General features: G+C 48.0%; 1 protein-coding gene across 1 annotated transcript; it reads right to left on the reverse strand.

Moving 5' to 3' along the window:
* Positions 1 to 240: 240 nt before the first annotated feature.
* Positions 241 to 16,990, reverse strand: irak1bp1 (interleukin-1 receptor-associated kinase 1 binding protein 1). The gene is made up of 4 exons (XM_070885589.1): positions 16,620 to 16,990; positions 9,884 to 9,949; positions 6,267 to 6,397; positions 241 to 1,763 (listed from the first exon to the last, which is right to left on the reverse strand). The coding sequence occupies exons 1-4, from the start codon at positions 16,908 to 16,910 to the stop codon at positions 1,493 to 1,495; spliced, it is 759 nt and encodes a 252-aa protein (XP_070741690.1). The 5' UTR covers positions 16,911 to 16,990; the 3' UTR covers positions 241 to 1,492.
* Positions 16,991 to 17,459: the final 469 nt, after the last annotated feature.

The raw sequence follows: 17,459 nt of genomic DNA on the forward strand, positions 1-17,459 counted from the left end.
TTAAATAAATCTGGAATAAAAAGCTAGTATCCGTAATGGTGACCATGAAACTACTGGATCATTTGGTTCACTAATGTTCTTTAGAAAAGCAGGTGTCCAAACTTAAATAGCTTTAATGGCACTTGTGTAATTATGGTGCACTGCAGCAGAGTGACCAGAATAAACAACAATATTTGCTTTGCTGTAAAATATTTAATCATTTTGGCTTCAATTTAAAAAAAAACACGAGTTCTTGGAAAATGAAAATAAAATTGTTTTTATTAATGAAGTAATCCTCAGTCCCATTATGACTATAAAACTCTGTCATGTCACTGAAATTGTGTCGGTTCTCAACAGTGAACCAGGAAGATACGGTATTCTGACACACTATCCTCCTGACTCCGTGGAATCTGGATATTACAGATGGTTAGAAACTATACTCCTTCCTTAGCGTGGGGGGTGGGAATTGAGTTTCCTCAGTTATTCCAGCAGACTCCCACCATAACTGTCAGGTTCCAGATGGCTTGAATATGGCTGGGACATGGATAGGCCAGGTCCCAGCTTAAACTGGGATTCCCTGCTTGGCCTTGTAAGGGGTGGAGCCTTCGCCCACCACTTACAAGGCCAATTGCAATGGAGGAGGTGGGACCAGGGTCTCCTTATACGGAGAGCTCCTGGTTCATTTTATGGGATCTGACATATGTCTGGAGGCCAAAACGCCCAGTGAGATGAGGGAACCCGCCTTGAGAAAGGTACAAGTGGGCTCCACTGGAGGGGGTTTCTAGACCAGGGGAAACGAGAAGATATATATTTTTAAAATCCTAGCATCAGTCCCCTGTATAAGGGGAGCCAGGTAACCCTAGTCTGGGGAGTGGAGGAGCAGGTACAGTAGCCCATCCCTCAGGTGGCAGGTGGATACCCGAGAAACATTTGCCTGCCAGCCCCATACATTGAAGTGCACTGGCAGGCACAATCCTGCTGCAACTGCCAGGATTACACCCTGCGTTACTTCAGATCCACGGCACCAGCAAACTCACAACCTGAAACAGACTTGCACTATCAACTTTAGTTTCCTTCAGACGTCGGGGTACTGAAATGGCTGAAGAGGTATTGGTAATACTGACTCTCTTGCACAAAAACACCATATAGCCTCACAGTTGTGTATATTACCAAAAGCTGCATCAAAAACTTTTTGTTCCCAGAGATTTTTGATGTTGATCGCCACCAGTTCCATGTTGCCTTGGTTACTGCTAACCGTGCTGAATAAGTAGAAACAGCAGGTGCTGTTACGCACCTGCCCAATGGATCCATTTTACCTACATTAAGGAGCATATTAAAAATTAGCACCATTAAGAGTAGACAGTGCAGCATTTATAGCTCCAAAAATATCCACACTAAAATAAAGACACCGGATTGCCTTCCCTAAATCTGCATTTTATGGCCATTTTAAACAAGCAGATGGTTTCCTTATTTAAAAGTATAACAATAATTTGTCAATTCAAAAGGGATTTACTTAATTATTCCTTTTGAAATTCTCTTTTGATTTAAGTTCAAAAGTCACAAACACTTTGGAATAAACAGTCACAGATGTGTTGCTAATCTGCTGCTGAATAGTCAGTGGCTTGGTGTTGTCAGGTGTTGGTGCTTCAGAGGCTAGTCCCTCATTCTCCTTGGTTTCTTCTTCCCGGATGATCAAAGGTCTGCCGAGGGACTGGCCAAGCAGTCGGCACACTTCAAATGCTTTACGTCGAGAATTAGCAACAGCTCGAAGACATGCCTGCCGTCTATACAAAAAAAAGAATCTCTGATGTAGTTTTATTTTATTCAGTGAATTTCTTTTTAGTTAAAAGACATTTCAGGTGACACTTATGCCTTGGATTTTAACTCCCTCCCCCCATAATAGCTGGCGGAAATCAGGCAGAGGGTTAGTTAAAATGGAGCGGGGGACTTATGCAGTCCTTTTCCGCCCTGATCTGGATGACTACCTTTTTAAATTGCGGACGTCAAGGCCACATGCCCCAAGCCAGTGGGGTCCCCTTCAAATATGCAGGTCGGGCTCAGATGTTATTAGCGAGGCACTGTAACCTGAGGCCCGAGCAAGCGAGTGGTGGCTCCTCCACCATGCAAAACCTGCCAGAAACAGCCAGGGCTGGAATAGGCCAGACGAGGCAAGATGGATATTAAGGGATATGGGGATCGTGCAAGAAAGTGGAATTGAGGTTGAAGATCAGCCATGATATTGAATGGCAGAGCAGATTCGAGGGGCCGAATGGCCTACTCCTGCTCCTATTTCTTATGTTAAAAAAAATAATTTTTATTCTTTGGAGTAGCAGGAATGGTGGGAGATCGGCAGATTCTCCAAAGAATCAGTATAAATGGCCATAGTTTTATTAATTATTTGCCAACTGTCAAGACTTCTGGATCAATAAATTCTCCTTCTGATAACAATTTCACATGCTATTAAAAATTGTGCAATAAAATTTTTCATATTTCCACAATTCCTGTATACATGATAAAAATTAAACCCATATTAAAATTGATTTTTTTCCTGCCTTTGTGATGCAGTATTATTCTGTTATCCTCATGCAGTAAACATAGTAGGCAGCATCTCCTGAAACATTCCATTTTTAGTCACACAAATCTCAGGAATTGGGGGAGAGTAACAAATGGGATTAAAAAAGGTTAGAGGAGCAGAAACAGAGATTAGGGCAGGTCCTGGTTAAAAGTGGGCAACGGTGTTATATAGGATTCTGTTCCGAGATCACTTTTGTTCTCTGTGTACATCAATGATTTGGATTTAGGGCTGTAGGATGTGCTGTCCAAATTTATAGACAATATAGGGTACTAAGCTAGGAGGTAGAGTAAATAAGTCTGAAGACTAAAGGAAGCTGCAAAGGGATATTGATAATATGATGGGAAATTGGCAAAAAAAAATGGCAGATAGAATTCAATGTCAATAAATTTAATAGCCTTGTGCAGGCTGACAGAGAGTTAACTGTTCAACATCAGCTTGAAGCCAACTCAATCCCAAAAGAATCATATTACCAATCCTGACTCCAATAAAGCTAACCATTACCCAGTCAGATAGCAGAGACGTACAACAGGCTCCCAGAGAGGATAGTTGATTTGGGATCAACTAACACCTTTAAAAAGGAAACTGGGTCAGTATGTTAATATCTGCTATACAGATATTAATACAGGTAGCAGCGTTTGATTTTTATTTTCAAGAGAGAACTTAGTTTTCTTTAAAGTAATGGATCAACATAGGAAGATGTGCATGTAAAAACAACCACGTGGATTTTGAAGAAGTTTGAAGGACTGACCGGCTTTTTTTCACTGTACTTCCTTATATCATCATCATAGGCGGTCCCTCGAACCAGGATGACTTGCTTCCACACGAGTTCACAGATGTTTCAATGAAGGACCTAATATTCCAGGTCCCGAACTGCATATTGAAGAGTGGAAGATGCCTGTGCGTGGATTCTTTTAACATGTGGTGACTGTTGCACATCAGCCACCACACGGGTTTGACAGAGCTAGCCTTTATCTAGTGGCAAGGGTTAACCAGGTCGACTGGAGACCTGCACGGACCCAGTGTGCACACATATCGCAGTGTGGGCTGGCCTGTGCTGCCCTCGGCTCTTCTGGGCCCTGTACTCTCATTTACCACACCTCCATCATGATCTCTTGCCATTCCTCCACCATAAACATTGGCCGCACCTCCGCCATAATCTCTCACCAATCCTCCGCCATGATCACTCAACGGTTCTCCACCTCGATCACTCGCCGCACCTCCGTCACGACCTTCCCGCTCCTCTGCTGTACCTGGGCCCCGCCGATGTTCCTGCCCAGGCTCCAAACAGCAACCTGGATCCTGATGACGTCACCCAGTTGCCCACCTCGAAGCCGTCGCACACCTGGAGTAGCTCATGCTAGAAGCTGTAGTGGCCGCTCCAGGTAGCCCTGACCTGCGGAGATATTCTCACGCAGGCTGGGGTGGCCCATGATGTTGAGGTCCAATAAGGGGAATAACAGCCTATAAGCAATCCTATACAAACTGCGACATTTTCTATACAGCTCAAAGGTTTGACTGGCCGCTAGCAGACCTCCAGTGGCGCTGCTCACAGTGGGTCGGCGAATACAGGGTTTTGTAACAGGGGTACTATCGACAAAGTGTGGCGAGGAAAGGGTTACAGGAAGTAAGTGTGGCCCCTACATGAAGTATGCATTATACGGAAGAAATTTTTAAAATACATTTTGAGTCAATCTCCTGTGGGGCTGAACGCAGGGAGTCGAGGCCTGTCTGGTTTAACAGGAGACGTGGTGAGACAATTACAGCACCACTGTTATAGGCAGATCTGTGAGCGGCGTGAAGCCACAGGTAGATGCAGGATGGGAGGCAATGCAACAGGCAAGGCAAGGCCTTGAGGAAGCTCAGAAGTTGCTGAGCTGCAGGTATGGGACAAAGCCATGGAGGCTGGGGGAATACTGTTCACATTTTAAAAAAATTAATGGTACCTGGTCCAGCAGCAGAGGCCCGGGAGGGACGGGGCCAGAGGGGCGGGTCCAAAGCCAGAGCCGGAGCGGGGACAGAGGTGGGACCAGGGGCGGGGACCAGAGGCTGGGAGAGGGGCGGGGACCAGAGGCTGGGAGAGGGGCGGGGACCAGAGGCTGGGAGAGGGGCGGGGACCAGAGGCTGGGAGAGGGGCGGGGAGAGGGGCGGGGACCAGAGGCGGGGAGAGGGGCGGGGACCAGAGGCCGGGAGAGGGACCGGGACCAGAGGCGGGAAGAGGGGCCGGGACCAGAGGCGGGGAGAGGGGCCGGGACCAGAGGCGGGGAGAGGGGCCGGGACCAGAGGCGGGGAGAGGGGCCGGGACCAGAGGCGGGGAGAGGGGCCGGGACCAGAGGCGGGGAGAGGGGCCGGGACCAGAGGCGGGGAGAGGGGCCGGGACCAGAGGCGGGGAGAGGGGCCGGGACCAGAGGCGGGGAGAGGGGCCGGGACCAGAGGCGGGGAGAGGGGCCGGGACCAGAGGCGGGGAGAGGGGCCGGGACCAGAGGCGGGGAGAGGGGCCGGGACCAGAGGCGGGGAGAGGGGCCGGGACCAGAGGCGGGGAGAGGGGCCGGGACCAGAGGCGGGGAGAGGGGCCGGGACCAGAGGCGGGGAGAGGGGCCGGGACCAGAGGCGGGGAGAGGGGCCGGGACCAGAGGCGGGGAGAGGGGCCGGGACCAGAGGCGGGGAGAGGGGCCGGGACCAGAGGCGGGGAGAGGGGCGGGGACCAGAGGCTGGGAAAGGGGCGGGGACCAGAGGCGGGGAGAGGGGCGGGGACCAGAGGCTGGGAAAGGGGCGGGGACCAGAGGCTGGGAAAGGGGCGGGGACCAGAGGCTGGGAAAGGGGCGGGGACCAGAGCCTGGGAAAGGGGCGGGGACCAGAGGCTGGGAAAGGGACGGGGACCAGAGGGGCGGGTCCAAAGCCAGAGCCGGGACCAGGGGCAGGGACCAGAGGCGGGGAGAGGGGCGGGTCCAGAGGCTGGGAGAGGGGCAGGGACCAGAGGCGGGGAGAGGGGCGGGGACCAGAGGCGGTGAGAGGGGCTGGGACCAGAGGCGGTGAGAGGGGCGGGGACCAGAGGCGGTGAGAGGGGCTGGGACCAGAGGCGGGGACCAGAGGCCGTGAGAGGGGCTGGGACCAGAGGCGGTGAGAGGGGCTGGGACCAGAGGCGGGGACCAGAGGCGGTGAGAGGGGCTGGGACCAGCGGCGGGGACCAGAGTCGGTGAGAGGGGCGGGGACCAGAGGCGGGGAGAGGGGCGGGGCCAAGGCAGCATCGGAGCGGGGCCAAACATGGAGAGGAGGCGGGTCCAGGCACAGAGCCGAAGAGGGGCAGGGCCAGAGGCAGGGAGAGGGGCGGGCCACAGGCGGGGCCAGATGCCGAGCCGAAGAGGGGCCATATAATCACCTCCCAAAACACCCATAAATATACTTAGAATCTAATTAATACACAAATTCAAACTATAATCCTTTTTATGGTAACTTGCAATTAAGATCACAAATGTTGTGTGAATTTGTTTTACTGAGGCTTAACTAATGGTGATATCATTCCATCGACAAGGAACTTCAGTTTTCCTGAACATTGAAAAGGCTAAAAGCAGGAGATAAATCAAATGGAAAAAGTAACAGTTTCAGGAATGAATAATACATGAAACAATCTAAAACACTTGCCTTGGAACAATTTGTAACACTATTAACTGTGTCTTGGTCCTCGGTAACAAATGCATAAAGTAGTCTACATTACCTGATGTTTTCCACAGCTTCGGTTGTGTGGTAGAACTGCGGTGAACCAACAATGACAGAACTGTCTAGTTTCTCCACTAACAGGTTACACAAGTTCTCCATCTTGCTAAAGTCATCGAATATAATAGAGGCCTGGGGAAGGGAAAGATATAAATGTCCTTTAAAAATATTGCAAAATAGGATCCAAGTCTCTGGCTTAATTAAGGTCAAATATAATGAAGTGAAAGATAGTCAGTGTATGGAATACTTTTGGGCTTTGGCCAGGCTGATTGATTAACCAGAAATATTATTCTGTGCAACAGAAGTAGTTCTTATTAACCTTCCAATTTTTTTTGAAGATCACAATTGCAAATTGCCAGCAGTATTGCTAGTTTAGCCAACAGGAAATGTGCTTACTGCAGGTTGATGTCTGTTTTTGCTCCACCTATTGGCTCAGATAAGTAATGCAAAAATATATCATGTTCCCATTGTCACTTTTGGATGTCTTCAACATTTTTTGAGTTGTCCATAAATTTCTAAAAATGTAAACTGGACATCAAAAGCCTCTTTAAAATAAAACATATTTTTCCACTTACTTCTCTGTCTTAATATCATAAGATTTTCAACTAATTTTCTTGATAGAGCAATAACAGAACTCAATCCATAATCCCATCCCCTATTCTGTCTCATGGTTGGTTTTGGATTTAGCAAATATTTGAAATCAGATACAGGTGGGACTGAAACCCACACGGTCATAAATACAAGGTGAAGGCTAACTCTCAACATTCATAGATGCTGGAGCGCTGAGGGTAAGCTAACTGTTTCTTTGCTGTGAGGGAGTAAAAATTTGTGCAAAGTTATCCAGATTGCTATCATGCAAATCTGTCTCCCTGTTACAGAACAACACTAGTAGCGACCTAGGATAAGGGCTCCCGCTTGCTCTTTAAACCAGGGTGCATGGAGATCTGAAAGATGCAGGAAAAAAATCTGTCGTCTTTACACAAACACTAGGCAGTAAGCTTGGTTCAGTGGTAGTACCGTCACATAAGAAATAGGAGGAGTAGTAGGCCATTTGGCCCCTCGAGCCTGCTCCGCCATTTAATCATGGACTCAGCTCCACTTCCCTGCCCACTCCCCATAACCCTTTATTCCCTTATCGCTCAAAAATCTGTCTATCTCTGCCTTAAATATATTCAATGACCCAGCCTCCACAGCTCTCTGGGGCCGAGAATTCTACAGATTTACAGCCCTCAGAGAAGAAATTCTTCCCCATCTCAGTTTTAAAGGGGCGACCCCTTATTCTGAGACTATGTCCTCTAGTTATAGTTTCCCCATGTGTGGAAATATCCTCTCTGCTAGTTCACTAACCAATATGTCCCAGAGTAGTAGGAGCTGGGTTCTCCCCTGTAATTATCTATAAAAATAGCTTTTTGATCTCACTTAGATTTTCTGGAGAAGATACTTCCCTCTTTAAATCATTTCAGAGAGGCTGCCAATCAGGTCACTATTCAGCATTATCTTAGTGACTTGTACGAAAGCAGCATTCAGTACAAGAGGCCCAGAAGTTGCTAACCATTCTTCTTGGTTAGTGATTGGTGTGTGGGCAAAGAGATAATGACCTCATAAAGACCTTCGACACTGTCAACCGGGAGGGATTATGGAATGTCCTCCTCAAATTCGGCTGCCCTCAAAAGTTTGTTACCATCCTCCGCCTGCTTCACGGCGACATGCAAGCAGTGATCCCGACCAACGAATCCACCACAGATCCAATTCGCGTACGGACCAGGGTCAAGCAAGGCTGTCTCATCACACCAACGCTCTTCACGATCTTCTTTGCTGCAATGCTCCATCTCATCCTCAATAAGCTCCCCACTGGAGTGGAGCTAATCTACAGAACAAATGTGAAATTGTTCAACCTCCGTCGCCTCCAGTCCAGATCCAAGGTTGTCCCATCCTTGCGTTTGTGAACACTCGGAGGTCGAACTGCAAACCATCGTCAACACCTTCACTGAAGCGTATGAGAGTATGGGTCTTACATTAAACATCCGTAAGACAAAGGTTCTCTACCAACTGCCCCCGCCACGCAGTAATGCCCCCTGAATATTAAGATCCATGACGAGGCCTTGGACAACATGGACCATTTTCCATACCTCGGGAGCCTACTGTCAACAAGGGCAGACGTCGATGACGAGGTCCAACACCGCCTTCACTGTGCCGATCACCTGAGGAAGAGGGTATTTGAAGACTAGGACCTCAAACCAGCACCAACCTCATGGTCTAGAGTGATTCCCGCCCTCCTATATGCTGCAGAAACTTGGACTATGTACAGCAGGCACCTCAAAGCACTGGAGAAGTACCACTAATGCTGCCTCCGCAAGATTCTGCAAATCCATTATCAGGATAGGCGCACCAACGTTAGTATTCTCGCTTAGGCCAACATCCCCAGCATCAAAGCATTAACCATGCATGGGCGTGCCACATAGTCTGCATGCCCGATATTAGACTCCCAAAACAAGCACACTACTCAGAGCTCCGACGCAGCAATCGAGTCCCAGGTGGGCAGAGGAAACACTTAGACACCCTCAAAGCCTCCTTGAAAAAGTGCAACATCCCCACCAACACCTAGGAATCCCTGGACCAATACCGCTCAAAGTGGAGGAGAAGCATCCAGGAAGGCACCGAACACCTCGAGCCTCTTCGCTGGGAACACACGGAAGCCAGGCGCAAACAACGGAAGGAGTGCACGGCAACCCAAGTACCCCACCCACCCATTCCTTCAACCACCGTCTGCCCCACCTGTGAGAGACCGTAGATACCGAATTGATCTCATCAGTCACCGGAGAACTCATTAGTGTGGAAGCAAGTCATCTTCGACTCCGAAGGACTGCCCAAGAAGAATGGGGCCAATTTTTTTTTGTGCCCCAGTTACGTTTATTTCCCAGGTGCAAAGCAGAAGAAACAAGGGCAAGATGATTTCGGGTCTCTGCCTTTTTCTGTTGTCCACATAATTGTGGTGGTTTCCCAGAGAGGGGATGCCCACAATTAGTCGGCCTTACTGCATGCTCCCAACACCTCTTCAGACGAGAGGATCTGAGAGGGGACTAGGAAGTCCTGAAGACCTAAAGATATTTTAGAAAGTAGTAGCTGAATGGTCATTGTAGATGGACGCCCTCTGGCTGCTGTTTTTAGGCAAACAGCTGGATGGCCTGGAAGCTGGCAGCCGTTACCACTGCTGCAGGCCTCTTCGGCAAGATAGGTGTGGGGGTGGGGGGGGCGGGGGTGGAGGAAGCAAGCAAGTCGGCCTTGATAACTTTTTGGTAAACTAATTAAAGACAGCCACCTAAACAGCATAAAAGCTACAACCTCAAGCAACAGGCCTGAATTTTACACAAACAAATACAGATAAAGCATTCAGGCAAACCCACATTAACAGGACTACGCATTTCCAATATTACATCTGTAACTGATTTAAATTAATTCCATTCAACAATCATCATCTCCTTTCCAATGAAACCCAAAACTGATGGTAACAACTAGTTCTTCGTCCATATTAACCAATGTAATTAACCTAATGCTGAGGGCACAGTTTACGTGCAGTATTTTCTTACAAGTTTATAAAAAGTTATAACCGAGTAATACCTCTGCTTCCATGTGATAGGCACTTTCAACTCGCCGAAAATCCTTAGTCACTGTAATATTGTCCTCCTAGAACATTAACAAATCATTTGAAACCAAAAAGTATTTAATAAAGAAGTATTAGTACTAAAAGTGTAGTGTAGGATTACACTCAGAATAAAATCATTGCATCACTGAGCAGATGAAATACCTTATTGTGAGCAGACAGTAGTCTGGAGTCTCCAACCCCCAAGGTATCTCCCACTGGGTAATAGAAGACATTTATTTCAATTCAGCATGAACAGGATTCATTATGTCAGAAGCCACAATTCCTGCTAATAAATGAAACTGAGCTATGACATGAACCCCTAGGACTCGAGGATTTTCCATGTGTGCACTTTCCCCAACTACAAGAGCCTGGAATCCTGACCTGAGGACAAGACTTCAGTTTTTTGCGAGAGCTATGGCAGGGTTGAGCCTGGGGGAAGATTTCACTTGGTGGGAAAGGGAAACCAGCAGAGACAACTAAACAGATGGTCTCAATCTTAATGACAAAAAAGTCCATGAGCTCCTCACACTTGTTGTACAGGAGAGGGGTTTAAGGAGACAGTTGGTAGTGGGGAAAACAAGCCAGTGGTTATTTTTGATATCTAGTATGATCCTGGAGTAGTGGGTGGTTATGGCAGAGGAGAGTGAAGATGCCAGTGCTTGATGTGGTTCAGCCAGATGTGGTGATGTTTGGCTAAGTCAGATATGAGAAGTGATGTTCCACAAGGATTGGTGCTGGGACCACTGTTGTTCACCATTTACATAAACAATTTGGACTCTGGAATCAGAAGTACAATATCAACATTTACAGATGACACTAAATTGGGGGGGGCGTGGTTAATACAGGAGGAGGACTGCAATAAAATACAGGAAGACAGTAATAAACTTGCATAATGGGCATGTAATTGACAAATGAAGTTCAATATAGATAAGTGCGAAGGAATACATTTTGGTGGGAAGCCACATACTCCTTGGAAAATAAGTGTCTAATGGGGGTATAGATACACAAATCACTAAAAGTAGCATTACAGGTTAATAAGCCATAAAAAAAAGCAAACAAAGCACTGGAGTTCATTTCTAGAGGGATAGAATCGAAAAGCAGAGAAGTTATGTTAAACTTGTATGGAACCTTGGTTAGACCACACTTGGGAGTATTGTGAACAGTTCTGGTCCACATATTACAAAAAGGATATAGAAACACTGGGGATGGTGCAAGATTTATTAAAATGATACCTATCAGGAATGAGTGAACAGGCTGGGGCTCTTTTCTCTAGCAACGAAAAGACTGAGGGGTGACCAGAACTAGGGATCATAAATAGAAGATACTCACTAATCAATCCAATAGGGAATTCAGGAGGAACTTCTTTACCCAGAGAGTGTTTAAAATGTGGAATTTGTTACACAAGGTGTAGTTGAGGGGAATAGCATAGATGCATTTAAGGGGAAGCTAGAGAAGCACGAGGGAGAAAGGAATAGAAGGGTATGTTGATGGGGTTAGATAAAGAGTGGGAGGAGGCTCGTGTGGAGCATACATACTGGCATGGATCTATTGGGCTGAATGGCATGTTTCTGTGCTGTAAATACTTTGTAATATACTCACGCCTACACCCTTTGAACTCAAGGGAGTGAAGATGAGGGAACTGATCAGAATGGGAGAGAGTAAAGATTTTATTGGAGTCAAGGGCATTAAAAGTTGGTTCGACGATTGTTTTGACAGTTGATTCCCCTCCCCTCAGAGATTGACTGCAGTGCTCCATTGCTACTCCAACTAAGAACAGTTAACTCAGCACTAAGCAGGGTTTGAGCCTGGGGCCTTCTTGGCCTGTATGGCTCAGTACCACACTATGAGGATTATTTCCCACTGGGGAGCAAGTTCAGTTTCAAAACAAACAAACACTGTTAAATGCTTAAAGTTTACTTTGGATTGGTTTAACATTGGTTTAATTAGCTCAGGGAAATTGAGCATGGTTAGCATTCACTGTTGATTTTCTTTTAGATGCATTAAAATGTTCACAGAAATATTAATCTATGTGACTATTGAGCTTAAACTAACATTCTGAATGTTAATTAAATGGGATGCTTAGTGCCCACATGAAATTGGCCGCAAAGCTTTTACAATACTCCATTATGCTTTCTAGTAATAATCAATTTATCCTTAACCCCCTCATCAACATGCTACCCCGGCAAGGGGTCAGCTTTATTGTGTACTGACGACACACAGCTCTATTTTCCACCACGTCCCTCAATCCCACATCTACCTCTATGCTGTCAGACTGCCCATTTGGCACTGCTGCCAATGAGTCAAATTTTCTTACTGAAGCTATTGTATTCACAACCATAAGAAGCTCGGCTCCCTTGCCATTCACTGGATAGCCCTTTCAGGCCAATCACTGAGGCTGAAACCTGGTCACCCTTTTTGACCCAGAAATAAGATTCAAACTCCACTTCCTCTGCATCAGCATGACTGCTTACTTCGAACTCCGTAATATCGCCCATCTCCTCCTTACCTCACCCCCATTGGCAGAGAAATTACTATTTATTATTTATAGAGGAATAGCCAGATTCTAGCACTCCCTACCCCACAAATTGGCCTGGATTTTTATCTGATTTTTTGCCTCTCTCCAAGAGATCACTGGGTTTTTGGGTGGGGTGGAGTATGTATACATTGTAGTACACAGGCTGAATGGACCAGCATGTCTTTTCCTGTCCATCATTGTATGCACTTCAAGATAGAATTTCTCCGATACCATCTTACTACCCTACCATTTTCTACCCTCCATAAACTCCATCGCATTCAAAATTCAGCCACCTATATCCTAAAATCAATCTTTCTAACCACGTTAAGTAAGCCCCACTCACCCAGTACTCCATTCTTGCTGGGATACATTGGTTTCCGTTGTCCCAATACCATGGACTTAAAATCCTCATCATCAAATGCCTCTGCAACCTTACACCACTCTACCGCTGGAACCTATTCCAGTCTTTGACCCCTCCTACACCCTCAGTCCTCCGAGTCATTCCTTGCACCCTACAACTAGTGGGACAATCATCTAACTCAGCTGCACACTCTGGAATTCCTTCCTTGAACCCCTCAACCTCACCAGTTCTCTCCCCAAATTAGAAAACCCTTTTAAAATCCATCTTCTTAACCATGCTTTTAAGCACCTCTCCTAAATCTCCCATCATGGCTCAGACTCTGTTCATTTTATTCTCACCAATTCACCCTTCACTGTTACTTATATAGATTCAGTATTAACATTGGACCATTCGTAATTTAAAATTTTTACTATTACAGATCAGAATTTTACAGATTTTTGCACATTATGACTGTTGTGGTAATACCAAGTACCCGCTGATGGCACTGTTGAACTGTTAGAAACCACAGTGTCACCAACAGAAGCTTGGTGCTTTGTAACTGTTCATTGCAAATTTATATTTTGCCATAAAAGTGTCCACATATATGGTGGAGTCCATCTTGCACTATTCAAGCAAATAATATACTGCATCATTTTGAGGATCACACTCTAAATACCTACTCAGAATAGACAATCACTTGGGAGGGGAAAATATTATTACATTGAGATCACTGGATAAAAGGCAACAAAAACTAAATTCGTAACCACATTACATTACAGTCTGTCTGATGCAGACAATTTCTTCAAATGCAAATAACACAAGAATTTGGATAGGGGTTTCCAAGTGACCCTACCAAATATCTCCCCGTGCAGCAATAATACCCACAGCTGCTGAACATCAGAGAGATATCAGTAGTAACATTTATGATTACCAAAAATGATATCCTAGATGCAGGCTGACTACCTTGTCAATAGTCAGTTCATTATTATGTCACTTTTAACTAGGTGACTACTAACAATGACCTGTATCGACAACGAATCATAGAATAGTACAGCACAGAAGGCGGCTATTCGGCCAATCGAATCTGCACCAGCTCTTTCGATCACAAAGATGAGGCCACATCGCGTCGCTGCCACTTCATGCATCAGTATAAATGTGACCAATGTTGATGTGTCTCACTCTCAAGGTGCTAATTTAACCCAATTGCGTGTTAACTGCAAAATGGGAATCCGAGCACTTTCCCCAGGCATGACAATTAGTAAAGGAGGGAGGGAACAATGTGATACTGATCAGATAATCTGTTTTTTTAGTGACATTGGTTTGAGGGATAAATATTGGCCAGGGCACCGGGGCTAACTCCCCTGCTTTTCTTCGAACTCGTGCCATGGGATCTTTTTCGTCCATCTGAGGGCACACAGGGCCTCGGATAAACATCTTGTGGAACTAAACTACAGAACCAGTGGGAACCTGTTCAACCTGCGCCGTCTCCAGGCCAGATCCAAGACCAGCCCAACCTCTCGTCGAGCTATGACATATTTGTATGTCATAGCGGATGATGCCTGCGTCTGCGCACATACAGAGGCTGACCTCCAGGACATAGTCGACATATTTACTGAGGCGTACGAAAGCATAGGCCTTACGCTAAACATCCGTAAGACAAAGGTCCTCCACCAGCCTGTCCTCACTGCACAGCACTGCCCCCAGTCATCAAGAATCAACGGCGCGGCCCTGGACACCATGGACCACTTCGCATACCTCGGGAGCCTCCTATCAACAAGAGCAGGTATCGATGACGAGATCCAACACTGCCTCCAGTGCGCCAGTGAAGCCTTCGGCCGCCTGAGGAAAAGAGTGTTTGAAGACCAGGCCCTCAAAACTGCCACCAAGCTCATGGCCTACAGGGCTGTTGTTTTACCTGCCCTCCTGTATGGCTCAGAGACATGAACCATGTACAGCAGACACAAGACTCCCAAAGCAAGTGCTCTACTCGGTGCTCCTTCATGGCAAACGGACCAAAGGTGGGCAGTGGAAACGCCACAAGGACACCCTCAAAGCATCCACACTGACACCTGGGAGTCCCTGGCCCAAGACCACCTTAAGTGGAGGAAGTGCATCTGAGAGGGCGCTGAGCACCTCGAGTCTCAACGCCGAGAGCATGCAGAAATCAAGTGCAGGCAGCGGAAAAAGCGTGTGACAAACCAGTCCCACCCACTCCTTCCCTCAACGACTATCTGTCCCACCTGTGGCAGAGTCTGTGACTCTCGTATTGGACTGTTCAGCTACCAAAGAATTCACTTCAGGAGTGGAAGCAAGTCTTCCTCGATTCCGAGGGACTGCCTATGATGATGATGATGATGACTGCACTGAAGGGTCAGCCTAGATTTTTGAGTTCAAGTCTCTGGAGTGGGACTTAAACCTACAACCTTTTCACTCAGAGGCGAGAGTGCTGGCACGAAAGGGTACAGAGTCCTCTCTCTCTCTCTCTCTCTCTTGCCCCTTTACTGGCAATGTGTGGCAGGAATTTGGGGGCAGCGCTTCCAATGAGCACAGCCCCTCGCCACGAGCATTAACTGGTGTCAAGGATGCAGCGCCTGTCTGGCTGGCAGCGGCGGCTGCGTGAGGATTTAAAGATTTAAAGTAATTGGCAGAAAGATTAGAGGGGAGTTGAGGAGATTTATTTTTCACCCAGAGGTTGGTGGAGGTTTGCAACTCACTGTCAGTAAGGCCAGTAGAGGCAGAAGCGCTCATCATATTTAAAAAGTACCTGGATATGCACCTGAAGTGTTGTAACCTACAAGGAGGGACCAAGAGATGGAAAGTGGGATTAGGCTGGATAGTTCTTTTTCGGCATGGACGATGGGCCTCCTTCTGTGCTGTAAATCTCTATGATTCAATGCGGTCTGGGAGCAGGAGGCTCACTCCTCGTAGTCCAGCCCCCTCACCATCACGAATGACAAATGTTGGCAGTGCTGGCCTTGCCTCTACCCACATCCCCCAGCGCTCCCCACTTACCCCACCCCCCCAGCGGCTTCCTACACATCCCCCTTAGCCACCCCCCCAAACAACACCCTCACCCAATCCCCAGCACCCTTCACCCAATCTCCTTACTTACCCACCCCTCACCCAATCCCCAGCACCCTTCACCCAATCTCCTTACTTACCCACCCCTCACCCAATCTCCTTACTTACCCACCCCTCACCCAATCCCCAGCACCCTTCACCCAATCTCCTTACTTACCCACCCCTCACCCAATCTCCTTACTTACCCACCCCTCACCCAATCCCCAGCACCCTTCACCCAATCTCCTTACTTACCCACCCCTCGACCAATCTCCTTACTTACCCACCCCTCACCCAATCCCCAGCACCCTTCACCCAATCTCCTTACTTACCCACCCCTCACCCAATCTCCTTACTTACCCACCCCTCACCCAATCCCCAGCACCCTTCACCCAATCTCCTTACTTACCCACCCCTCGACCAATCTCCTTACTTACCCACCCCTCACCCAATCCCCAGCACCCTTCACCCAATCTCCTTACTTACCCACCCCTCACCCAATCTCCTTACTTACCCACCCCTCACCCAATCCCCAGCACCCTTCACCCAATCTCCTTACTTACCCACCCCTCGACCAATCTCCTTACTTACCCACCCCTCACCCAATCTCCTTACTTACCCACCCCTCACCCAATCTCCTTACTTACCCACCCCTCACCCAATCCCCAGCACCCTTCACCCAATCTCCTTACTTACCCACCCCTCACCCAATCTCCTTACTTACCCACCCCTCACCCGCACTGACATCATTACCTACCCCCATCAGCCCACTCCTACCCACCCGGCCCCCACTCACCGACACTCCGTGGCTGCGGACGCTCTGCACGATGTAGTCGAGCCGCCGGCTGACGCTGCACTTGGCCTGCAGCGCCACGTCCTTCCTGCTGGCCACCAGCACGCAGACCCGCGCCCGGTCGGGCGGCGCCGACACCTCGGCCGAGGCGCTGACCTGCACCTCCCGTTCGTCCTGCGGGGTCGCCGCCGCCACAGGCGACCTGGCTCCACGGCGCAGGGGCCAACCCAGCTTTTTGGCCTTCTCCGGATCCGTCAACAGCGCCGCGAAGACTTGAGCCGGAGTTATCTCCATGGTTACCAGCCGGCGCGCAAACTGGCGGAGAGTCGGCGCTTTGCTGCTATGGCAACCACCGCCCGGGGGGTCTGTGCCCGGAGACAGGCGCGCGTGCTCATAGGCGCGCGTCATGGCTGCGCCGCGCGCTTGCTAACAATGAAATGCAGAATTGGTGCAAACCTCAACATGCTGCAAAAGTCTCAGCACCTCAGGCAGCATCTGCCATCAGAGAAACAGAATTAACGTTTCAGGTCGATGATGAATTTTCATCAAGAAAGACTTGCATTTCTATATAGTGCCTTTCGCGATCTCAGGATGACCCAAAGTGCTTTACAGCCAACGAAGTTGGAGTGTAGTCATTGTTGTAATGTGGGAAACGCAACAGCCAATCTGCGCACAGCAAGCTCCCACAAACAGCAGTGTGATAATGACCAGATAATCTGTTTTTCAGTAATGGTGATTCAAGGATAAATATTGGCCAGGTCACTGGTGATAACTCCCCTGCTCTTCTTTGAAATAGTGCCATGGGATCTTTTACGTTGACATGTGAGAGCAGACAGGGCCTCG

This window comes from Pristiophorus japonicus, chromosome 7, assembly GCF_044704955.1.
Source record: "Pristiophorus japonicus isolate sPriJap1 chromosome 7, sPriJap1.hap1, whole genome shotgun sequence".
Classification (NCBI taxonomy): domain Eukaryota; kingdom Metazoa; phylum Chordata; class Chondrichthyes; family Pristiophoridae; genus Pristiophorus; species Pristiophorus japonicus.